Below are 25,852 nucleotides of genomic sequence, written 5' to 3'. Positions count from 1 at the left end.
GGTCGCTGAGCCTGCGCGTCCGGAGCCTGCGCTCCGCAGTGGGAGAGGCCACAACAGTGAGAGGCCAAAAATTAAAAAAAAAAAAAAAGAACGTTCATAGAAACAGCTTTATTGTTTGTTCTGATTATATAAATAAAACTTTTTCTTTGAAAAAGATTGAAACACACATAAAATTACAGAGAATAAAATAAAAATCATGTGGAAGCCCACCACCATAAGATATCTAATTAACACTTTTGTAAACTTACACATACTTCTCTTTATACATGCAGATAATTTTATAGGAATGGGATGTAATAAATGCTGTTTATTGTGAAGGCTTTAAAAAAGTTACTTCCATCCCTAGTCATTGCCCTTGTACATCCTCCCCCTCAAATAAAGGAAGTATTATTAACTGCCAGGTACATATCTTTTGTATACTTTTATCTATATAGATACATAGTCATATATAACCACATATAATCATATATATCTATGCATATATAATAGCATGTGGGATAATATTATACTTTTTCACTCAATAATATGTCATAGAAACCCCAAACAGAATAATATTATACCTTTTTTGGCTCATTAATGTTCCCTAGAAACCCCTTCAAGTTAACTGATGTAGCTCTAATTCATTATTTGTCATTAGATATCTGAATATCCCACAACATAAATGTCTCATAATCTATTAAAAATATTCCTGTTCATGAGGATTCACTTTCAGTTTTCTGCCACTCCAAGATCATAATTTTGTTTCAGCTCAAGCTCATAATTTTTTGATGAACTAAAATCTGTAATGCTGACTACAAGTCTCTAAATTTTACTTTTTCACTTTCTAATCCTGATTTTTTTTTTTGGTCAGTTATCAACTTGCTGTCATGATTGTTTAGAAAGTCAACATATTATTTAGGTTCCTTTTGGAATTCTCATCTAGATACATGAAGGGGTATGTGCCTTCTTTCTGTAATTCTGTAATAAAAGAGGTAGTGAGCTCTTTTACTGAGACCTTCTCAATATGGTGGTCAGATCATGTTTCCAGCCTCAGGATCTACACACAAATCATTCCGTTGGGAAACTGTTGCTGAAGCAGAAAGGTTCTGGGCAGCTGACGTGGCATCACGCTTTACAGTGTCTGCCAGTTGTGAGTAACAGCAGGCTGTCATGTTGGGATATAGCCGAAGCAGCAGCAGCAACTCTTGATTTAGGGGCAAAAGATGTAAGTACTTATTTTCACCATTAACCAATTAACCTAAACCAAACTCAAACTGAAGAATACTGAGGGAATACAATTCCCACCAGAGACCCTTCTACCAGATTCATTTGAGAAACATTTTGTCTTAACCAGAGTAGAAAGTTTCAAGCCAGCACATGGTTTTCAGCAAAAGGAAGAAACTCACAGGGTCTTGCTTGAAAAAAACAAACAAACAAACAAACTTCAACTGTGGCTAATGCCACTTTCAAGTCCTAACTCCTTGGAGTACCTGCATACTCTGGCAGGGGCTGTCCCCTGTGGGATAGAGTGCATTGCTAATGTGCAAAAGGACATGTGATTTCAACTTATATAAAAATCTTAGGCAGGTTTGGTTATGGGAAGATGAAAGGAGGCTTAGCAGTTACAGTGTTTGGGGGAGAGGAGAGAGCCTGTTAAATATTTTAAGGTGGATTCAAGCTGGTTAAAGCTGACTTAGAGGCAATGGTGGAAACTTCTGTTCTCGAGGTATATAGATGACTAGGGGCATGGTGCCTGCCAACCCAATGACAAATGAAGCCCTGGCACGGATCCTTAGGTTGAGCTGCTGTTCCCAAGGCTCCCACCCTGGAAATTATGTCTTCAGTGTCTGGTATTTTCAGAGTTTCTAAACCATGTGTTTAGGGGTTGGTGATTTTTTTTTTTTTCTTTCTGTTGAGACCTTTTACTCTGATGCTCAGCTCTTCATAAAACCTCACAAAGACCAACAGTGGTCCACCCTGAGTGTGGTTAACTTACTAACAGATATTTTTGATTGTTACCTCTATACTGGGGACACCTAAGTGAACAAGATGGAAGGGGTCCCTGGCCCAGTGGAGTTTGCTGCCCAGAAAGAAAAACAGATGTTATGAGAGGAGGGATGAACAGTGGATGGGGAGTCAGGAGACCTGGATTTGGGTCCTGGCATTGATCCCATTAACCATATGGCACTCTGGGCTTCAGTTTATGTGCTATAAAATGAATGGGTGGGAAGGATAACCCCATCAGTAATTGATTCCTCATCTAGTGTGAGTTTTTCCCTTGCTGAACAGCTTTTTACATAGCACTGAATTTGCTCCACATCCAATTTGGGAACGGGTGTTTTATTTATAAAATAGATCTCACATGTCACCCACCAGGCTCTATCAAATGGTGATTTTTCTATAACAGAAACTTGAAGGATCCTTCCTGGACGGGCCCACATATGATATGATATTAATAGGAGGAAAGATTGTATCTGAGAAAGATGTCTTAAAGGTAGCAGTTTCACACAGACTCACCTTAAATATCTATTTTCAAATGGTTATGGATGAGAACAGGTACTTTTCCAACTGCTGCTGATTTTTGAGGAGCAAAGACACAAGAGCCTGACACTAAGAAAAATGAAATTTCTTAAAATAAGTGTGACCCACAGGCTACAGCTTCAGAGGAATTAAACTGAGTCAAAAATAAGCCAGACTGTGGTTTCCAGTAGAATAGAAAATACAAAAAAAAAAAAAAGAAAAGAAAAATAATAGAAAATACCCACCACTGGGGACTGTGTGATACATCCTCAGCTTCCTGAAACCCAGCAAAATCAGCTCAGTCAATTTTAGCTTTGGAAACTGTGGGTGTCTCATTAACATGTTTTAATAGAATGAAGGAAAAGTCAATTTCTTTAGCATAATTAGTATGTATATTTTTTCTATCAGCCTTGCCTAGCCTAGCTCACAAAATTATCCACATGGGCATTCATACATTCCTTGCTGCCTCCCTCCCTTCTCAATGGCAAAAGTGTACTTTTTGACCCCTGAGTAATCTCTTCTCTTGGGCTATGAGCTCCATCCCCCTTGGCCTTCTCTCTTTTTCGTGTGTGTGTGCAAAAAAATTGTTTTTTAAATTTGTTTATTTTTTTGGCCACACCACAGGGCATGGCCTGTGGGATCTTAGTTCCCCTGACCAGGGATCAAACTCGTGCCCCTTGCAGTGGAAGCGTGGAGTCTTAACCACTGGACCACCAGGGAAGTCCCCGCCCACCACATCCATCACTCATGTCTCTTATTCTCCCATCTCTTTAGTTTCTCCTCTACACTGTCTTTCCACCATAGGTAAAAACATGTTCAAGTGTCTCCCATTTTATACCAACCAACCAACCAACCAGCCAGTGAACAACCACTCATGGTCCCTCTCTACTGTCAAGTTCTTATGTAACTTGATCTCTTACTGTTTTTGTTCTCTTTACTCTTCCTCTGTTTTGACCCCTTGGCTTCCTTGATGCTGTTATGACTCTACCTTCTTAGTCTTCATGAACTTCTCATTCTCTGCATTTTAGCCTTAATTATTATTAGTTTTTTAAAATTTTGAAGCCTGTGCTATCCCTTGCCAATCTCATTCATATCCATGATTTTAATTGTGACTTGTGTGCTGATAACATGTAAATCAAAGCACATACAAATCTTCAGGAAAGAAGCAACGTATAAACAAATGAACACCACCCACCACATGTGTGTCCCTGCAGACTTTTGTCAGGAGCTCCTGACTCATATTCACTGCCTGAGACACCCTTAAGTATATTGTCCTGCGGACAGCAGTTCAACTTGCTATGGTCCACCCAGAACTTACATTTCCTCAGAATATGTGCTTCTTCCAGTAAAATGCACTTCAATCTTGATCAGGGACATCGCCATCTACCATCACAAGGCCAGAGCTGTGTAAATACAGTGAACCTCTAGATCCCATCACAAGGCCAGAGCTGTGTAAATACAGTGAACCTCTAGATCCCATTTATTCTGCTTCCTTGTTTTCTCTTGAATCCGACACCTACCTCCTGCTCGCTTTTCCCCTTCCACCAGTGCTTTAGTTAAGTTTGCATTGACTTTAAAACGGAGGATGGTGGTGACTGCCTCTTAAGGCTCACCCTGCCCGCAGTCTGGCACTCCCCAAGCTGTTCTCTACATTGTGACTTGTCTGGTTTTCTAAAATACCAACTTAATGATGTCACTTCTGCTTTGGGTCTTTTAGAAGCCGCTTGAAGTCTTCAGCAAAAATCCAAGGCCTTCACCATTCAGTGCCAGTTTGGCCATCTGGCCTCCTTTCTCCCGCTCCCCTGAAAGGGCATTATCTTCCAGACTGATTGAATATGGTGGGTCATCAGAGCTTGTCCAGCTGGGCCTCCCCTCCATGCCTTTGAACTTACTGATTGCTCTTCTGGAACCACCCCCATGCCTCAGTTCACTTGACTAAGTCCTAATTATCTAACAAGGTTTAATGAGCGTTTTCCCCCCTAGGAGGATTTGCTTGAGTTGGCTGCCCTTCTGTGATCATATAATAATCTATGTAACATTTATCACTTTTAGTGATAATTTATTTGCCTTTCCAGTTGATGGTGAAAACCTAAACAACAGAATTATGTCCTTTATTTCTGTGTCCCTAATGTCTACAACAGCATGAGGCACATAGTATTTATTCAAGAAACTATTAGTGGGTGAATGAATGGGGGACAGATGGCTGCCTCCAGCTCCAGGTTGATATTCTATCACTTCAGTCAACCCAATGGGAAGCACACTTCTTTCCCAGTAGTTCAAGTATAAGTTCTGGGAGCATGCTTCTTGGACATGTCCCTGGACATCTGCTAACTGCCAAATTAATCACTTTGGCCAGGGAGCTGCAGGACTCTTACTGTCAGGTATGAATTTTGCGTCCATTCATAGAACAAGGGGTGGGGTCAGTCACATACATGCTGTATAAACTGAGAGGGGGCAGGGAAGCTCATCAAAGGAAAACTAATGATTTATTACCAGAAGCTGGAGGATAGGATGCAGGGCAGGCAGAAATAGCACATGTTTGCCACACTGTGTGCAAACAGTCTGGGTACTGGGGACAGCTGGGGCTACACTCTGCTCTACTTGCTGGCGGAGGCAGCTAGGACAGTCTCTTCAGTCTCAGCCCTCATCACTTCTGTCTTTATCCATTCAAGCTGCTATGACGTGGTACCATAGACTGGCTGGCTTATAAACAACAGAAATTTGTTTCTCACAGTTTTGGAGACTGGCAAGTCTAAGATCAAGGTGCTGGCAGACTGGGTGTCTGGTGAGGGCCTGCTTCCTGGTTCATAGACGACCATCTTCTCACTGTGTCTTCACATGGAAGGAGGGGCACGGGATTTCTCTGGGGTCTCTTTTATAAGGGCACTAATCCCATTCATGAGGATTCTGCCTTCATGACCTAATCACCCCCCGAAGTCTCCACAAATACCATCAGATTGGGGATTAGGTTTCTTAGGAAACCTTAGGGGAAGTATTCTTAGGAGGCTTGTACAGAAATGTCACAGAAACAATGTTGGGAAAGGCAGTAAGTATTTACTCAGCATGCAGAGACTCTATAATATTCACTTATGGGCTGCTCCCAGAAAATAATGAACTTTGGCCATCTCCCTTGTGATGACTGCAGATATTTATGCTTAGAAAAGAAACTTCTCCATCAGCTTGTCGTGCCCTTCAGCGTCCTCCAGAAACTGAAGTTGGAGCTTTGTTTTTTGGCATCATAAGTGGCTCCTATGGAAATTGCCCTGATGTGCTAAATTCAGCAATAGAGCAGCACTCCTGGGGATCTTGGCTATATCCGCAGTCACTTATTCCAGGCTGATAGAACAAGAATGTGAGTGCCACTAAAATACATGTGTGCACTCACGCTGTGCACACACGGGCTATTTCTGTACGCGGAATATCAGGCAGAGGAGTAGGACCAGCAAAGTGATATGCGCCTTTACTGACTGACAAATGGGACAAGGAGGAAATACAGAAATTAAGCTTTGAGTTTCTGTTTTTATGAACATATATATTCCTATTTATATGTCAAATTGAATGAACCTATTTACAGTGACTGATAGCTTTGAAGATTATGCAATAGATTTTGAAATAATTGCATTTTTGTATTAAATATATCACATGGCTATTACTAACCAGTATGTTTTTCTGAACAAAGCTTTGACTAGAAGTCCTGTAATTGATTTTCCTCCAATTGATGACTGATACTGGCACTGCGTGAGTTTAGTGAAAGCCCTTACCCTTTCTGGTCTCACTTTCATTGCTCTCTAAATGGACAAACTCTGTTGTTACCGCTGGGTAATGTAAATAAAGAGCCAAGGCTGCCCACCACTGGGGAAGACAAGCTATGAATGCAGTGGATTATGATGATGAGAGAGAAGGCAGGAGAAAAATTAAAAACAATAACCTAAGATTAGATTCTAAGTCAGTAATAAAGAATAGCTAAGACAAAAATTAAATATGAACAGCTATGATAAAAGCACATAAGAACATATACCCTGAATAGCCCAGAAGGGAACTCTCCTGCTATGTTCTTTTACACAACAACACTGGCGACAAGCACGTGGTGAACACTTCCTACGTGCAGGCGTGACCAGCGCTTGGTGAACACTTCCTATGTGCAGGCGCTGTGCCACGTGCTTTTCCTAGCTCGTGCATTCATCTAGAATCAAATATTCATTGCACACCTCCTACATGCCGTGAACAGTACTTTGTCTCATTTATCCCACAACAACCTTCTGAAGATATCCATTATTATACAATCCCTTAACAAATAAGAACACTTAGCCTGAGAGGTTAAGGAACCTGCTTGAAGTCTCACAGCTAGTCAGGGGAGGCTCTGGGACTCATCCAATTTGGACTGCAAAACCTGAGCTCCTAACCCTTACTTATACTGTACCACACTCATGAGCTTTGCATACAGTTTAGATTGTTACCCCTTTAACAGCAGGTAAGGAACCCAGAAGAGGAAGAGGCAAAGAGATTTATTGCAAACCTCTATTTAACAGGCACTTTGGTGTTTTTCCATGTAACATTTCATTTCATCCACATCACGGCCCTGTGGCGTACTTTTTAGACTGCATTTTAAAGAGGAGGAGACTGGGGCTCATAGAGACTGAATGATGGTTTTACAAAGGCATATGGCTGGGAAATGGCGGTGTTAAAACTAAATCCAGGTTTCAATTCCTGTTTCCTTTCCCCTGGGCCTTTGCTACTCTTCAAAATGATTGAGGAAAGGAAGTTGTACAAGGAAACATAAACGGAATTGGGACTATGTAACCTGGAGAGGAGAAGGAGGCTGAGTGGCATGACGTTTTCCCCTATTCAAAGAGTTTAAATGGGTCTGAGTCATGCATGTGTGTTACCATCAAGGAAGAGTATCTTGACTCTAAAATATTGGGGTGTGTTTCTATTAGGAGTCTGATAATGTACCTTAACTGGAGACCAAACGCTTCCTGTCCCAGCTAAACTGGGAGAGTCACTGGCCTCCTGGGTACCCTGTAGAATCTTATATAATAGAGGATTTTTATCCAGCAGTGGAGAGCTTGGAGTGCTACAGGTCTGTAAATCAAAGAGCTGTGTGCCTTGGCCTGAGTTTCCCTGGCTTAGACACTGCTTCACCTGCAGGGATGGATTCCTTCCAGAGATTTTTTTCCAGGTCATCAGTTACATGTCTGAATGTCTGCTCTTGTTCGGAATGTGTCTCTCAAACATTTCCATCAAATGGCAGGGAGTGATTCCTGGGGGTGCAGGGGATGTATATGTGAATGTGTGTGTGTGTGTGTGTGTGTGAGTGCGTGGTGTGTACCTGTCCGTTGCAAGTACAAAAATTTTTTGAAGTTTCTCATCGTTGTAAAAATTAATACAAATTTGAATTTTATTCCATAATATTCAATAGTACAATATTTGTGTTTGTTAAAAATTAAAATATTTTAAATAGCTTATAAAATAAAATTAGTGCTGATCCTGTGACATCCTGCACTGTCCCTGGGGCTACAATAGTCCAGAGTGAGAAGCATAGGACTGCATTTCCATGACGTTTCTAATTCTGATGTTTTTACGTTAACCCATTCTTTTTTGTCGTATGTAGTTATGAGACATAGTTTCTCAATTTTCCCTTGATCTCATGGTTCAGTGGGGACTCTGGGTTAAATGTGAAGGAGGAGTTGTGGATTTCAGAGCAGTAATGGATAATCAATTAATTCCTGACTGATGACTTGTACAGAACGCTTCCTAAGCACTTTGTAGCATTTTCAGGGAAATGGTAACAGTTAACATTTATTGAGCATTTACTATATGTCAGGTAGTTTGTAGTTTTTTAACCTAATTTTACTCTTAAACAATAACTCTCTGAGAAAAGTTCTATTATTGTCATCCCCATTTTATAGAGGAAGAAAAGGAGATACAGAATAACTTGCTCAACTTCTTGCAGCCGGCAGACAGTGGGGCTGAGATTCACCCTCAGGTAGCCTTATTCTTCTTCCTTCCTATTGGCTTTGCGGCCTCGGAGGACACTCCCAGCATTTGTAGCCTTTTATTTCATTTAGCAGGTGCATGAGTCACCTTTGCCTGATGGAGCTTGATGTGGGGTTAAAAGTCACAGCAGCATCCAACTGCCACCCCACTCATCCTGGTTCAGGGGGCATCAATAAAATGGGAGGGGCAAAGAGCGGAGAAAGTGAGGCCCCCTCTGCCAGCCCAGGGCTGATAAGGAAGAATGGAGGCCTTTGTCTTCATGAGTGGTACCCTCCTTCTCTAGCACCTGGCAGCAGAGGCGGAATCGGGGGGTCAGGTGTGCAGGCAGCCACAGGGGTGCCATTTAAAGGACCCCTTTTGTCAGGGCTCACATACAGAGTTCCTTGGTCCTGTAGGAAATCAATAAAGTAACCAAACCTTCACTTCTAGGACTGTGGTGAGAGCAACATTCCCAGGATTGGCATGAGTAGCTTGTGATGCCTGTGCCAGGCTAATTGTCTCTGGCCCTTAGACCATGTTTTCCTGGCACTCGTCCTTCCTGATAATGGAACTGCTGACAGGCACATGCTGCTCTGCCTCTCGCCTGCCACCCAGCTTACCGGAAGGAAGGGGTTGAAGCCTTGGTGGCCAATCCCTGGCCAAGGCCATGAGCTTCGGATCTCCAAGGCTGGCTTCAGGGTCTGGCTTTGCTGGAGTCAAGAGGCTGCTCGACGCTAAACCTTCCCCAGGTCTCCTTCCTGGAGTCACAGCTATGAGATGCTGGCTGACTGAAAAGCATCTCAGTGTATCAGATATTTTTGGAAAGGCGGGTATAGGCATTATCCTGTCAGTCCCACTTCAACTAAGGTTTTTTAGTTTGAATTGTGATTGAATGTTTTTCTTTCACTGTCCTATTGGAGAGGGTCTCTTAAGTATTTCTAGGGACCTCAGTTTAACAAGGTATGCAGAGAATTTGTGTTTCTGTCTCAGTTATGACCCACGTGGCATACCTTTAACCACTCTCTGGTCAGTCCGCTTAACTCACTGCCTCAACATTCCCTTTTACTTTCTCTAGGAACTCCCTGTTAGAGTTTAATTCTATACTCAGGCTGTAAAAACTACTGGATACGATCTGCAGTAAGGCTGTTGCTGCTATAAATTTCAGATGTCCATTCATTTATAAATAAAATCTTTATTGCGCTCTTATCACACACTGGGCACCGTCTAGGCACTGTTGTCATAGCCTGGACCAAACACAGATGCTCAATGTCCCCATGGAGTTTCAAATCTGTCTAAGGGTCCCATAACAGCTGCACTTCCTGCCTACTTGTTCCTCTGAGGACATGTTCCTGGTTAAAGCCCACTCCCAGTTTCCACACGGGCCAATCCAAACATTCATCACGTTTCTCAGGTCTCTCTCTAAATGCTCACCCTGATCTCTAGCAGTCTACCCCACAGAGAGGTCTCAGTATCCAGTCCCTTTTTGTACAAACTTGCCTCCATCCATGCCCGTCTTCACCCCCTTTATCTCTTTCTCGGAGGAAGAGATGCCCTTCCTCTTAGCTAGGCTTAACTTTTGCTCCTATGCTCTGGGTCCAATGTGATCAGCCTCTTTTGAGATTTATTCCTCCAGTAATTGTATTTGCTTTCTGTATCTCCAATCTCCATATGAATCAGCATGTAACTCCCTTTCATCTTGTCCACCCTAAACCAATTCTTCAATCCCAAGTGCCTCATAGTAGTCCCGGCTATCGTCCCCTTTTCTTCACATCCAGGCTTCTCGAAAGAGTAATTCTACTTGCTTTCTCCTTTTCCTTACTTTCCATTCGCTGTGTAAGTGATTTCTGTGTCTAATTCCTCACTCCCTTGACCATAGTTCTACTGAGATTGTTCATGTTATGATCATCAAACCTCCTCGGCGGTTAACCCAGTGTGTGGAGAACACTTTCACTGTTGCCTCTCTCAGTATTTCTCCTATTGTCAGTATTGTTGACCACGCTCCCATTTCTGAAGCCATCACCTCCCCTGCCTTCTAGGACACCATCCTCTCCTGGCTTTCTGCCCACCTTCCGGCACTTCACTGATGTCTTTCACAGGCTCCTCTTTCTGTGTCCAGCTCTTCAATGTTGCTCTTCCTCAGAACTTCTCCCTAGGACTTCTCTTCTAACTTCAAGCTTTTCCTAGGCAATACTACCCATACCTGTGGCTTCAATCACCACGTCTCTCTCCCTAGACCCCTTTCTTAAGCTCTACACTCTTACAACTGACTTCTCACTGACCACACTTACCTCTGTCCACAGGCCCCTCACAATTAGCACGTTCAGAGCTGAAGTTGTCATCTTCTCCCACCAAACTGGCTCCTCTTCCAAGATTATTATCCCAAAAAGGGGCAGTGTGGTCCTGTCTTTATAGCCTGAAAACTTGAGATTGTCCTTGACTTTTCCTTCTCCTTCATTTTCTACATTCAACAGAGTGTAAATTCATGTTGATTCTACTTTATATTCATATATCTGTTCCTTCTCTTCCAACCTCTTTGCAGTTGCTCTAGTTGAGGTATTCATTGGTCTTGCCTGTTTGTGGGGTAACCTTGAACAGCACATCTCCCTGTTTCTAGTTTTGCACATGCCCCCGTGCTTCCTCCTATTTGAAAAAGTAGTGATTATACCCATTAGAATAATGATTGCGTTGCATATTGATTGCGTATTTGAATTTCTACTGCTCCACTGGACTGAAAGCTAGGGCAAGGATTATATGCCGTTTATCTCAGTATCCCCAGTGCAAGTGACAATGCTGGGCATATAATGGGTGTTCAAAAAACAGTTGCTTAGTGAATAAATGACTTCCAGAGTCGTCTTTCCAGAAGAGCAGACTGAGCACAATCGATCAATCTTGGATGCTTTGGGGAGTCACTGCTCCATTTTAGCAACATGAGTGCAATTAGTTACTGATATGACAACACCACATTTGGATATAGTATTTTTTTTTTTTTTTTTTTTTTTTTTTTTGCGGTACGCGGGCCTCTCACTGTTGTGGCCTCTCCCGTTGCGGAGCACAGGCTCCGGACGCCCAACCGCTCCGCGGCATGTGGGATCTTCCCGGACCGGGGCACGAACCCGCGTCCCCTGCATCGGCAGGCGGACTCTCAACCACTGCGCCACCAGGGAAGCCCTGGATATAGTATTTTTTGTTGCTCCTATTTTTCATCCTTTAATTGGGAAATATTAAAAAGAGTATCCAGTGTGGATAAGAATGTTCAGAAAGTTCTTCTCACGTAGAGAATAGACTTGAGGACATGGGGAAGGGGAAGGGTAAGCTGGGATGAAGTGAGAGAGTAGCATTGACATATATACTCTACCAAATGTAAAATAGATAGCTAGTGGGAAGCAGCCACATAGCACAGGGAGATCAGCTCGGTGCTTTGTGACCACCTAGAGGGGTGGGATAGGGAGGGTGGGAGGGAGACTCAAGTGGGAGGGGATATGGGGATTTATGGATACATATAGCTGATTCACTTTGTTATACAGCAGAAACTAACACAACATTGTAAAACAATTATACTCCAATAAAGATGTTTAAAAAAAAACTTAAAAAAAAAGAAAGGTATTCTCATGCATTGCTGGTGTGGGTGTAAATTGCTATAATATTCTTAGAAAGAAATTTATAAAAATTGACAAAAATATAACCTCTGACCCAGGAATTTTGCTTTGGATATAGTATTAATCAAAAATAATGCTAGTTGATTTTGTCTTTTAAAATAATGTAAGTTTATTGTAGAAAAGTTAGAAAATATGGACAAATAAGAAGAGAAAAATAAAATCACCTGCAATCCCATTACCCAGACAGATAATTACTGTTCATCTGTTGACATAGGGCCTCTCAGTTTGTTTCCTAAATTTTTACTTTTAGTAAAGAAATGGGGTCAAGCCTGGGGCATGTCTCAGCTGCTGAGCTGTCCCTTGCAAGAGTCAACAGTCATTAAATCATAGTGCTCACGGACTCGTGGCAAACCTGACCTAGATCTAGGTGGGTGTTCACATCTATCAGCACTATTCTGGTGGGAAGAGATTAGCAGCATCATTAGCAGTGATGATGCTTTCGTTAGATAGATGTCAAACTAGGGTAGTTATTCCTGGTTGAAGCAAGATCCTCTTGGTGGTCTGACATTTGGAAAGGGTGGCAGGGACTGGGAAAGGAAATTCACAACCATTAGCAACTGGCCAGGGCTCCAATTCCAATGGATAGTTGGAATGCAGAGCAGGAATCAGGCAAGAGGACAGGACACTTGGGGAAGAGATAATGTGAAGCCTATAACTGTTCTAGCATGTGGGAGCCTGTGGCATCATGCCAGGACACTGCAGCCAGGACTTGAGGTGACAAGACCAATTTTAGCCCAACTCCTGTTGGGGATGAGCTGCTAATGTATTCTCAAACTGAGTGAATTTTGTTAGGAATCAGGAAGACTTGAGTTGCCAGGTTGAAAGACTTAGTAACTGTTGATATATGGGGCTGGGGAAGGCAGGGACTGGTAAATCCCAAACTTTTGGAGTGGTGAGATCCCACACGATCTATTTCATTCCATGACCCATATAACTGTGGTATGCCATATGTCTATATAAAATAATTAAAACTAATTAAAATTAATTTTGGTTGGTGAGTGTTTGAAGAGTTTCATAATAACACTTGAGATAATTAGGGACACTTTGGGATGTCACAAAAGGAGCATTTGGAATAACTGAGCTAGATGTTTGAACCAGAGACATGCAATGAAGGCTTGTAAAAGAATGACAATTCTGTGGTTGAAAGAACACTGGAATAGGAGTTAGGAGTTTGGAGTTGTAATCATTATGCCGATAAACTGATTATTGAAAAACAACAACAACCTGGCTTTGTAGCACTTGCCAATTTCTGTGGTGTAAATACTCTCACTGGGGTGGATTTCAAATGATCAATGGTCTTAACTACTGGCTCACACAATTCCTGAATATTTAATTATCAGCTCTTGTAAGCCCAATGCAAGACAGGTCCAATACAATGTAATCAATATAATCTTAACTGAGTTTCTAGTTAGCTTTGTGACGTTGGGTAAATCACTTAATCTCTCTGGATCTTAGTTTTATTACCAACAAAGTGAAGTTGCTAAAATAACCTGTAAGGTATCTTCCAAAGTCAACATTTCAGTAATGTAGCTGGTGTTATAGGGCAGGACTAACGTCATGTTATAAGCCAGAAGAGTTACATCAGATTTTTCTGAATGTTATTGTGAGATATTGGGACAGATAATTTGATATCTGAGTCTGTGTCATAATCAACCATGTTCTGACTCCTGCTGTCAATGTGTGTGTCCTTCTCCAGTACCTCTTCCCAGGAGGATTAAAAATGGCAGTGCAGCCATTAGTGAGTCAAACCTCACCAGTGGGGTAAGAAACCATGACCCAGAGTCAGAGAATTCTACACTCAGTTGTCAGGTCCTAGGAGTCAGTTGTAGGGCCGTGACAAAGTCTTATAGCTCCGGTACCTTACCCTATCTGACCATGAGACCAACAGTGGCGGTCTTCCCTGGACTAATAACAACATGAGAAGTTAATTTGCTCGAAGCTTTTTAGAACCAAGGGCTGTGTCCTTCATGTCTATGTGTGTCAAATCCTGATACATAATAAGGACTCAGTGTTTGTTGAAAGAAAGAATAAACGATTTGAGCCTTTTTAGAGCAAATTCTGAGTTTTATTTATATTTACCCCAGCTTTATTTAGATATAATTGACATATAACATATAAGTTTAAGGTGTACAGCATGATGATTTGCTGACTTTTAAAATATTAATTCAAAAGTGGACATGAGCTACTCTGTACTTACCTAAAGAAATGTATTTTTCAAACAAAGAAATTACTTTCTTGTAATAGAAAACTTCTCAGTGCCTTCAGTTCAATATTGGGAATTTAAATTTGCCTTCCATCTAGATAGCACAACTGATGCACAACCAGAATCCAATGAACAGAAACATGAATGAGAAAAACCCAAACTGGGCATTTACTGCCCACCACGGAGTACTCTGCCTGCCTCAACCAGTAGAATTCGCTCATCTCTTTTGAAAGGAACAGATAATACTTATTTAAAGAGCATACATCATTATATATCATGTGCCACCTTGCCAACATTTACAGGCATACCTCGTTTTATATCGCTTCACTTTACTGTGTGTTTTACAAACTGAAAGTTTGTGGCAACCCTGCGTCAAACAAGTCTGTCGGTGCCGTTTTTCCAATAACGCTTGCTTTGTGTCTCTGCGTCACATTTCGGTATTTATTACAATATTTAAAACTTTTTCATTATTATTACATTTGTTTTGGTGATCTGTGATCCGTGATCTTTGCTGTTATTATTGTAATTGTTTTGGCATTTTTTTTTGCAACAAAATGTTTTAAAATTAAGGTACATTGTTTTTTAGACATAATGCTATTGCACACTTTAATAGACTACAGTACAGTGTAGACGTAACTTTTATACGCCCTGGGAAACCAGCACATTCTTGTGACTCGCTTTGTTGCAGTGGTCCGGAACTGAACTGGCAATATCTCTGAGGTTTGCCTGTACTCCTCACGATGACCCTTATAAGCTAAGTACTGTTATTCCCCTTTTAGAGAAGAAGCTGAGAGGCTGAGCAATAGAGCCACTCGTGGCCGAGCCAGGAGTTCACAGCCCATAGGCCACGCTCTTCTCCCCGGGTCAGGCTGCCTCAAGGCTTTCTGCACTTCCTCTCCCTCGGGTCTCTGCTCCTTGTTTGCTGTGGGGGTCTGGATGCTTTGTCACATGTCACATGTGAGTGAACCTGGCTCAGCCTACGACCAGGCAAACAGAAGCAGCAGCCTCTGACAGGGTTGTGAACAAATACTCCAAGCCGGGTCTGGCCGACTGGGGGAGCTGCGCTGTACTTTGCCCTCGTGAATCGGCTCCATGGAGGCTGTGGCAAAGGTAGCTGACAGGCTGTAGATCTGAGGGCCAGGTAAGTCTTGGTAGATGTGGCACCTGGACTTTGACAGTGTCCAGGAGGAGAGCAGACACTCCTGGAGCTGCGCTGAGGGAAGGTGGTGGAGAGCCGTCAGAGCAGGTGTGTGGGAATGCTAGCGCCCTTGCTTGCTTTGTCTTGGCTGTACTTGCTGTGCTGTCGAATTAGGAAAGGCAATACTGACCTTAGTGGAACCAGGGAAGGTCATTTACGTGATGTGTGAGTATGACTTGTCACCGTAGATGTAATGCCTTCATTTGGAGAATCTTAGGTGCTTTTCATTTGGGGTCCTTAATTGTAACCTGAGGTCTAACCTGCTGGAGTTGATATCTTGGCAACGAAAATCAATTGTAGTTGACTTTGGCAAAGGGACTGGGTATTGTGCCTTTGCAGTCGGAGGAGGGCTGTCTAGTGAAAATATCTGGGAACAAGGTGGAAGAAGCTTTCTTCTTGTTGAAATTCCTTGTGTCCAAATGCTATCAAGTTCCGTGGGCCTTCAGGAAAAACCCATTTAGCCTTTCACCGTGTCCGGGGCGTCTGGCCTCTGCTGGGATTTGCTGGAAAAGGCTCTCATCGCACCTGACTTTTTCAAGCAAGTGGGCTGACACGGGAAGGAAGGTGCAGGTTTTCCTGAGCTGGATTGCTCTCGAGGTGGAAGGCACTTCTGTGCTTTGTTCTTCTGGTATGTTCTGCTTACAGCTCTCGGCTCATAGCTGTGGACCCTGGCTCCGCCGCGTTCGAGCAGTGTGACGTCTTGATTTCAACACACACCCTTTGACCTTTTGTTCTGATATTCATTTTTATATTGGGCTGGGAGTTTCAGGAGTGGGAGCAAGTTGACTGGATCCGATCAGAACTTTTCAACGTAAAATAGTTCCCAAGGGAGAAGAAACACGGGGTGTGACTGAGCTGTGTATTCTGACACGAGAGACTCCTGAGCAGCAGTAAGGTGTGATGTGTGCTTTTTCTTTGGGGGCAGCTGGACACGGGTGCTGCTCTGTGATACAAGCAGAGAAGCTTGGAAGGTATCTTGTCTTCTGGAGCTATTTCCCATTTTGAAGCATAAGTGGGGAAAATCAGTTTGATGCTGGGGAGACTTCCAGGTTTTAAAATCTCCAGACATGGCTCTATAGTTTGTCAGGGAAGCAATCCCAAACTTGCGTCTCATCGCCTCCCCTGGAGCAGGGGCAGGAATGGCCAGATTATAGGGCCTAGTTCTTCTAAGACTTCAAGGATTCAGAAAATATGTCTCTTGAGGTCACTTTAAGCTCCTTTTTATTTAGGAAATGTCTTCAGCTGCTCACACTACCCTAATCTTTATCTCTGATAACACTAACTGCTATTTATTGAACAATTACTATATACCAGCCAGAGTGTAAGGATCTCTGACTCTGACAGTGACCCTGTCAGCTCATTATGGTCCTCATTTTATGAGTAAGGAAATTAAGGCTTGAAAAATTTAACTAGCTAATAAGTGGCAGAGTTAGGATTTGAACTGTGGTCTAGCTCTGTCTAAGGCCCACTCTATTTCTATGACAGCATACGGCCTCCATAGTAAATGTTGAATAAACATTTACTGGTGGAATATGTGAACACACATGTATTTTTAAATTTTTATTTTATTTTTGGCTGTGTTGGGTCTTCGTTGCTGCGCGCGAGCTTTCTCTAGTTGTGGCGATTAGGGGCTACTCTTCGTTGTGGTGTGTGGGCTTCTCATTACGGTGGCTTCTCTTGTTGCAGAGTACAGTCTGTAGGTGCACGGGCTTCAGTAGTTGCAGCACGCGCGCTCAGTAGCTGTGGTGCATGAGCTTAGTTGCTCCACGGCATGTGGGATCTTCCCGGACCAGGGATCGAACACATGTCCCCTGCCTTGGCAGACAGATTCTTAACCACTGTGCCACCAGGGAAGTCCAGCACACATGTATTTAATTGGGATACTTTGATAGTGTTTTGGAGCTTCATCTATTACTGTTCTCTCTCCCATGCCTCCCACATCTATTGTTGCTCCAAATATACTTTTTAATTTTTATAGCAACATCAGTATAGTTGTCTAGCCTGTTATTTATTTCAAATATCTCCTTAAGATTTTTTTCAGCTATCTCTGTATCAGTGCCTGTGTGGTTTGTTTTAGATAGAAGATTTTGAGGACCGTAGGTGCTTCTTTCACAAAACCTAATTAACCTTCATGTTTGGATATAGGCCTAAAATGATGATAATTTTTTTCTTTCTGTTTTGTCTGTAGGAATAAAATAACTACACAACTGACTCAAAACACGAGAGAAATTCAGAAGGTCAGGGATGAAGCCTTGGGTTCCCCAGTGGCCGCCTCAGCCAGAGGGGAGGCCCCCAGCACCATCAAGGGATCCAGACCGAGGGCTTCAGAGAGATAGATACTATCGGCCTATTGGTCACTCTTGGCACAATGGAGAGAGGGTCCAACAAGAACAAGACATGGGCAGGAGCCCCCAACCACAGCAGGACCCTGGGGCAGACCACCAGCAGCCTCACTACGCGTCCAGGCCTGGGGAATGGCATCCACCTGTGTCCAGGGATGACTATTATAAAGGTGGTTATCCCAGTCAGTTGTATTCAAGGTATGGGTTTAGAGCTGGAATTGACCCAGCTCTCCTAAATGCTTACAAACAGATTGCTCTTTTCCTTGTTCCTTTTCCTTTTATTTCTCCTCTTTTTCTTCTTTTTCCTTCTCCACCCTACTACACTGACTTAGCTATACCCTTTCCTCTCCCAAATTGGATTTTGGTGACTGAAAATATAATATTTTCCTTTCTTTATCCCCTAGGGGAGCTTCTTAAAGAAGCCATCACAATGTGATTGGGTGATGCGGGGAGAGGGTAGAAAGAATGATGAAATTCAAGACAGCAGATGAGACCCTCTTACTCTGGGATCACAAAAGGCAATGTTTGTAGACTCTGGAAAAGCTTTTCCTATGGACCTCTATAAAAAGTTCCTTATCCTCTTTGGAAGACTCTGACCCAGGGTTAGCACTGACCCACCAGCACCAAGAAGAGCCCTAGTGCCTAGAACATCACCTAGAGTGTGATGGGTACAGAAATAAACAATGTATTGAGTGAATGAATGGGAACTTAAAAAAAAATCAGAGAAAGCAAATACAAGCTTGTAGGCTCCAAATTCAGAATGAAGAGGTCTCAGTGAGGTAATTCTAGGAGAATCTGGAGAATCTGGAGTTCCTCCTCCTGGACTTCATATTTAATGTTGCAAGCCATCTATTTTCTACTTTAACTTTTTCAGGTGGGGTGATGTTTTCCTGCCTCCAGATTTAGGGTTGAAATTATGACAATTATTGTAAAGAATTCTGCCCCTATGAAATAGTAAAGAATTATTAATTGATAAAGATACTAACAACATGACGTTCCTTTGTTGAATTCACGAAGGAAGGTATGTTAAGGACAGAGGCAATAAAAGCAATCAGATTTAAGATGGTCCAACTTGACTTTTTCATCTCATTGCCATCTATAATATGCATGGGAATTGCAGTGGTATGTGAGGCACTTACACAGTCTTCTTGGGAAGGGGTTTCCTAAGGTGATGTCAGAGCAGGGTTTTCTCAGATAATATTTTGTGTTGTTGGTTGTGTGTGTATTGGAGGAGCAAGAGGGACCATGGGGAGGGAGAATGAGACACTTGGCTACGGTTTTGCTATAAAAATTGCAGCCTTGTTCTGACACAACGGTCCTACTCCTGCTCTGATTCTGGATTTTTTGGTTATGGGATCCAGAATGAACCGTGGCTTTAGAGCAGATTCTAGACAGGGGTCACAATTCTGTCCTCTGAAGTTGTTTCGTTTGTCAAGTCCTCCGTTGGTTTTTCTCTTTACCATGCTCATCCTTGAATGACTGGTCTTCTTTGTGATCCTTTAGGCCGGGCATTGAGGATCTCTATCAAAGCTATCACTCTCCAGCCCTAAGGGAAGAATATGCTTATGGAAGTTATTACTACCATGGACACCCGCAGCAGCTGCGGGAAGAAGGAGGTACGGAATAATCTCCAAGAAGCCTTTGGGATGGTGCAGCTGGTCGGATAGGGCAGAGGGCAAAGGGACCGTGCTCGGAGCCTCACCCTGGGCCTCCTGCTGGGCTGAGGTAGAGCCCCAGCCTCACCTGCTTCTTGCTTGGCCAGATGAGGCCACAGCAATGACACTACTGCTAAATGTCTTGAGAAGAAGAGATAGAAAAGAGTCATTTTTCTTTGTACGTGTAGATGACGGCACTGACACTGTTACTACATTACTAGTATTATGGGTAGTTTGTACTTCATCCATATTTTTCTTCTAAGATTATAGTCTCTGACCAAGTAACAGTGAAGCCAGTTCTTAACAGTGAAGTCATCAAGTGTGTGGCTGGGCTGTAATGAGTCTGACCATCATTTACCCTGAGGGAGGCAGATATGTACAAAAAAAGAATTTAAACCTTACACCAATAGTAAGGCTTTAGGTAGGTACTAAAGGCATCTTCTGACCTGCTAGCAAAGAGAAACCTGTTTCAACGTTGAAAACACAAACATCTGTGCACACACATAAGATCCGCATTGTATAGAGCCGTGCTCATTGGTTCAGAGAGATGCATCTTATGGACTTTCACTGTTGGCTTTTACTTATCAACTTTACTTTACTCAGTGTGGCAAATATGGTCAGCCCTCCGAATCTGCGGGTCTGCCTCTAACTGATGATTGAAAATATTCGAAGAAAAGAAAATTCCAAAAAGCAAAACTTGAATTTGCTGCTTGTAGGCAACTATTTCCCTGAGCACCTACATTGTATTTGCAACTATTTACATAGCATTTACATTGTATTAGGCATTATAATTCATCTAGAGATGATTTAAAGTATATGGAGGATGTGCATAGGCTATATGCAAACACTACACCATTTTATATGAGGGACTTGAACTTCCCCAGGTCCTGAAACCAATCCCCGCCATGGATACGGAGGGATGATTGTATGTTTTTATACCTGCTGTGCTCCAGTAACTCAGCTTCATGGCTTGCTAGTGTCTTTCTGAACTTTTAGGAATAGGAAGTGACCTGTCTTTATTTTGTTTTTTTTCTGAGGGTGCAGTGGCAAGGCAAGGGAGTCCTTATATCTCGCATGAAGATTATCGAGATCAAAAGTACCTGAATGAACACCAACATGAAAACCAGAATAGTCCGTTTGGAACAAATAGTGAGACCCAGTTCCAGTAAGTGTGAAAGGAGAGGCCGGTTCAACATGATTCAGCCAAACGCAGGCTATGTTAGGCAAACCTTATGTCATCTGGTGCTGGTCCCTCATCTTCAGAAGCCCGTCTGCTTTTGTTCTGGCCACAGGGGTGTGAGAGTAGCCTGGGTTGGCTGGGACCAGCTGTTCTCACGGACACTAGGAGGAGGGATTCTTAATTCTGAGAGGTGGTTCCCAAAACCTGTGAGATTACTTGAGGTCCATCTTAGAGGAGGGCCTTAATTCTATGTTGGCCTCGGAACAGATGTGGCCTTGCAGAAGTTCTCCTGATTGGGTCCTGCCTGGGGCTGGGGTGCTTCTTCTCTGCCCCCTCCTGTGCCCTGAGAATGGGCTCTCCCGTGGGATAAGGTGAGCAGGGAACAGCATTTTGTTCAAGCACCTCTCTGGTGCCCTTAGACCTGATGCCTTAACCCTGCCTGGAACTCACCAGCCCAGCTGCTCTGATTTAACTTATTCCAGGACGTCAGGCCACAGAGACTGAGCCTCCTCTGCAGGGTTTGGGGCCACTTCTAGTAACTGTACTATGAACCCCAGGAGCTCCTGTTTTTCTGGTCCAATAGACTGAGGCGGAGAAATGGAGGACAAGGCTTTTCCCTGCGACACACGGGCCAACCCGACACCTGCCCACGCTTTGCAGCAGAACAGCCTCCAGCAGAGAGCAGCTCAGCCTTGCTGGCCTGCCCTGGACCCCCTCTCACCTGCTCCTGTCATTTTGCCGCAGATCTAAGCGTTGGAACCCTTATAAAGACAGTCCTGCTTCTAACTCTGGACAGGAGAGGCCTGGGGACTTATTTGTGGAGAGTCCGCTAACTGGGGCCCAGAAAAACAAGGTAACCTGAAGTGACATGGGGCTGGTGGTCTGTGACAGTGAATCACACCTGCCCTCGTCAGTAGGGGCAGAGCAGGGCCCCGTGGGGCGGGGTCCCCAGTGGCCAGCAGTCTGAGGGGTCCCATTCCTCCCCAATTGGCAGAGCCTCTACCCACCTCTTCCTTTCCCTGCTCCCTGTTTCAGTCTTCTGGATCTGGGGCCCTGATCTGGCCCTTTTGCATTTTTTTTGCCAAGTTGGCTGGATCGGGAAATGTCACCCAAGTCACTCCAAGGTAGGAAAGAGAAGAGGCTGTCACCGGTATCCCAGTGGATTAGCAATTCGGTTTACCCAGGAAGTGGGAAGTTGCTAGAATCTTTTAATTCAGGTCTGAAAAGCAGAACTTTTCTTGACTCTTCCATCTCTCTTTTCTAAAATCTTACTGTGTGTACCAGCTGGGTTACAAAATGGAGCTCTTGAATTTTTTTTACAATAAACTTTAAATTTTGGAATAATTTTAGATTTATGGAAAAGTTACAAACATACTACAGAGAAAAACTCTTCATTTTTGACAGTCTTGTATTAATTTTGTATCCCTGATGAGATTTGTATGATTTGTGGGGCCAGTTTCTTCTGTACACCTGATGCTTCACAGAGCGGGGCACCTATTATGACTAACAGTAACAACAACACAGTAACAGCAGCCATACACACGTACAGCACTTTACAGTGTGGACAAAGAGCTTTTGTATCCATTGTTTGCATCCATTGTTTTACAGTCCTCAGGATGTAAATTCCGTGAATTTCTTGTACACCTGTATCCTTAGGGAAAGCATAGCACCTGGAGCATAGTAAGTGCTCATTAAACAGTTGGTGAATGAATGCAAGAGTAAGTACTTGAACTATATAGGGTAGGTATGATTATCTACATTGCAGATAAAGGTCCTGAGCTCAGCGAGTCTAAGTCACTTGTTCAAGTTCACAGCACTTGGTATTGACAAAGCTGGGATTGAATTCACCCTCCCTGACCCCAGGACCTGCATGCTTCCCACTAGGCCACAGTGAATCCTTTAGCAAACACCTGTCGATTGAATGATCCCTTCTTTTCCTTTCAGCACATCCACATTCATTATATTTATTTGAAAGTTTGAATTTTGTTGCCTTTGAAGAAACACTTGGGAGGACCGTCTCTCTGAAAGCGCTTCTGATTCTTCCCATGTGTTTTGTTGTTTTTAATTTCAGCCATCACTGACCGAGGAGTCCAACCTTCTCTGGCAGCACGAGTCTGGTCTCACCTCCAGCAGCTATGAGCTCAGTCAGTACATGACAGATGCCTCTGAGCTGTGCGACCCCATGGCTGCAGCAGGTTGGAGTCCAGTTCAGGCTGGTGGGTACTGAAGTGATCAAAGGAGTTGGCTGAGTCTGTTGAGAAGAGGGCTGGGTGGCACATGTCTTGGAAAGTCACCTTTGCCCTGTATTTCCAAGAGCAGACCATTTGTCTGCCTCATTTTTGTAGGTAGGTCTCCTGAGCAGAGTGGCCAACTTTGGCTCCATTTCCCCCCTTTTCTCTGGTACTGGAGGTTGCATCATAGCTGATTCTTGGAAGGGAACACTGCCCCTAGCCATCACCAGGCTGGGAGAGGCGGCACTCAGAGGTACTGTTAGGTAATAGGTGAAGAAAATAAAGACCAGAGTCAGCTTGGGAAAGTGAAGGCAGGTCACAAAGGTCTGGATGTAGGAGACTTGCCCTGAGTACTGGGGCTATGAGAACCAGAGTTCCCAGCGTGTCACCATTGCTGGGAGTCTGGCCCTAGTACATTATCATTTGTGCCAAACCATCAACTCCTTGCATTATATTCTGACATATTCTCAGAGGTTCAGCTCTTATTGGAGCATGGGCTTCTTCTAGTTATGTAGCCCATCCAGAATCTTATCTTGGTTCCAGGTGGAATTTGGAAAGAAGTGTGTCTGTGGAGTATTTCTAAAGTAAAGCAAAGCAGTGGCAGTAATGCTAACAGTGTCCATCTGTGTCTGTTGGTTAGAGGACATCTCGGCAGCTGGTCCCAAGACACCCATGAAGTTCTACATCCCTCACGTGCCTGTGAGTTTTGGGCCAGGAGGTCAGCTGGTGTGTGTGGGTCCCAGATCTCTCAGTGATGGACAGACGGCCCTTGTTGAACTGCACAGCATGGAGGTAAACAAGATTCTGTGTCCTCGGAATGTCAGCACCCTGCTCCCTGATTCCCTTTGCCTGAGCCCTGGGCATCTCCAGGAATAGGGTGCTCTTGGAAGGGACTGGGCCAGGCACCCTATGGATTGGGGTGTGTGTGTGTGTGTGTGTGTGTGTGTGTGTGTGTGTGTGTGTGTGTGTGTGTGTGTGTGTGTGTGTATGAAGGAATGGCTGGGGCTCTTCTGTGAGAGAAGTAATGCTAGACTTCTGTTTTTCATGAGATGCTATTGGGTCATATTCAGCAACTAGAGAGCTAGCTCATTTCTGTCCTCTGCTTTCTCCATGAGGCACTGAGCCACATCCTAGGATCATGGCTCTGGGTTCTGATGCTGGACTTAACTGAGCAATGGGGCACTGGGGGGACATAGTCTTAAAGACCAAACTTGATTTTTTGTTCCAGGTTATTCTTAATGATTCTGAGGAACAAGAAAAAATGAGGACTTTCTCAGGACCCCTGATTAGGTAAATTACCATGAGAGCTGCAAAATAAGGGCTTTTGAAACCTATAAAATCTTCCTGCCCAGATCAGCATTTTGGGGATTTGTTCTTGACTTCCTTGAAAGAAAATGTCTCTCCCCGTTGGAGTGGAATCTCAGTGCTACAAGTTGGAGCCAAATGTGGCCTGAGCCATTTTGACAAGCAATTTGAGTGTTGAAAGGCAGAAAGAAAAATTAACTTAAAGGTTTAAAAATCTGAAATCAGTTCTATTTTACAAAGCCTACATGGTAAGGGGTTTTAGCGTTCTGTGTACTTAATAGTACTTAAACTGGTAGAAGAGTGGAACACAGCCTGGGAAATCATAGGCAAGTGGATCATATGGAAAAATTTTTTCTGGAGAGATAAGTAACATGGCCAGCATTTGAGTTACTGGACAGTGTGCAAGTCTGCCCTCTGCAGGATTGAGCTAGAACTGCTTTTACATTGCTACTCATGTTACCGATAAATATTCAGGATGCTTTTGTCGTGGAGAGAGGAGTCCTGGCTGGTGTCAGAGGTGAGATAATGCACCCCAAAGCCCTTAAAATATCATCACTACTGTGTAAATGTGTTCTTATCCTGAAGCTTCCCCCTCCAAGAAAATCCCCATAGTATTTTGACAGTTCCTTCAAGTAAAATGAGTGTTGTCTCCATTTCTTACACACGGGTGTACAGATGTGGGGTAGAGCACCGAGCTGGGTATTTGGACACTAGGGTACTGGTCCCAGTTTGATTGATTTCATTGAATGATCTCAAGCAAATAATAATTCCTGTTTATTGAGCACTTATATACACTACACAATTGGCTAATTCCTTTTTGTACAGAGGTAGGCTTTAAAAAAATTTTTAGTTTGAAATATAGTTGATTTACAATGTTGTGTTAGTTTCAGGTGTACAGCAGAGTAATTCATATAGATATATATACATAGGTATATATATCTATTCTTTTTCCAATTCTTTTCCGTTATAGGTTATTACACGATACTGAGTTGGAGGTAGACTTTTTAACTATTCCTATTTTAGCGAAAAGAGCAGAGGCTCAGAGGAGATAAGAAACTTGTGTAAGCTGAGAAGTGGCTGGCTAGATTTAAACGCAGGGTTGTCTGAGCCCAAAGTCTGTGCTCTTCCTTGATACCAAACAGTCATTTCAGGTCTCTGGGCCTCAGTTTCCTCCTCTGTAAAATGGAGAGGGTGGACGAGAGAATCTCTGAGGTCCCTTCCTGTTCTATAAGGAAACAACTATTCTGTAGCTATAGACTCACTACCCCCGTCCTGGATTGTCAGGCTTCTATCCCATCTCCAGCCCCAGCAACACCCTCACACTGTAGGAGGGGACTGTGGTCCTACCCGGGGGAGGAATCTGTCCCTCACTCTTTGCTCCCTGAAATCTCTCCATAGGGAAGATGTACACAAGGTGGACATCGTGACGTTTTGCCAGCAGAAAGCAGCGCAGAGTCGCAAATCTGAGACACCAGGGAGCAGAGACTCGGCTCTACTGTGGCAACTGTTGGTTCTCCTTTGTCGGCAGAACGGGGTCAGTATCACTGCGCTGGCAGGTGGGCAGGTGCAGGCTGGGTTGGAACTGAAGTCTTCCTGGGAGAGAGAAG

At 43.4% G+C, this 25,852-nt stretch overlaps 1 protein-coding gene across 1 annotated transcript in view; it reads left to right on the top strand.

Annotated features, from left to right (window-relative positions):
- Positions 1–1,128: 1,128 nt before the first annotated feature.
- SEC16B (SEC16 homolog B, endoplasmic reticulum export factor) overlaps positions 1,129–25,852 on the top strand; it is a 54,206-nt gene continuing 29,482 nt past the window's right edge. Inside the window, exons 1-9 of the mRNA XM_067728738.1 lie at positions 1,129–1,204; positions 17,721–18,072; positions 19,378–19,490; positions 20,574–20,694; positions 21,454–21,562; positions 22,781–22,925; positions 23,581–23,732; positions 24,169–24,230; positions 25,644–25,779. Coding sequence (XP_067584839.1) covers positions 17,777–18,072; positions 19,378–19,490; positions 20,574–20,694; positions 21,454–21,562; positions 22,781–22,925; positions 23,581–23,732; positions 24,169–24,230; positions 25,644–25,779 — 1,134 coding nt within the window. The 5' untranslated portion in view covers positions 1,129–1,204; positions 17,721–17,776. The remainder of the gene's footprint in view (positions 1,205–17,720; positions 18,073–19,377; positions 19,491–20,573; positions 20,695–21,453; positions 21,563–22,780; positions 22,926–23,580; positions 23,733–24,168; positions 24,231–25,643; positions 25,780–25,852) is intronic.

This window comes from Pseudorca crassidens, chromosome 2 (assembly GCF_039906515.1).
Source record: "Pseudorca crassidens isolate mPseCra1 chromosome 2, mPseCra1.hap1, whole genome shotgun sequence".
Taxonomy (NCBI): Eukaryota; Metazoa; Chordata; class Mammalia; order Artiodactyla; family Delphinidae; genus Pseudorca; species Pseudorca crassidens.
This window is presented reverse-complemented; position numbering and strand designations above follow the sequence as displayed.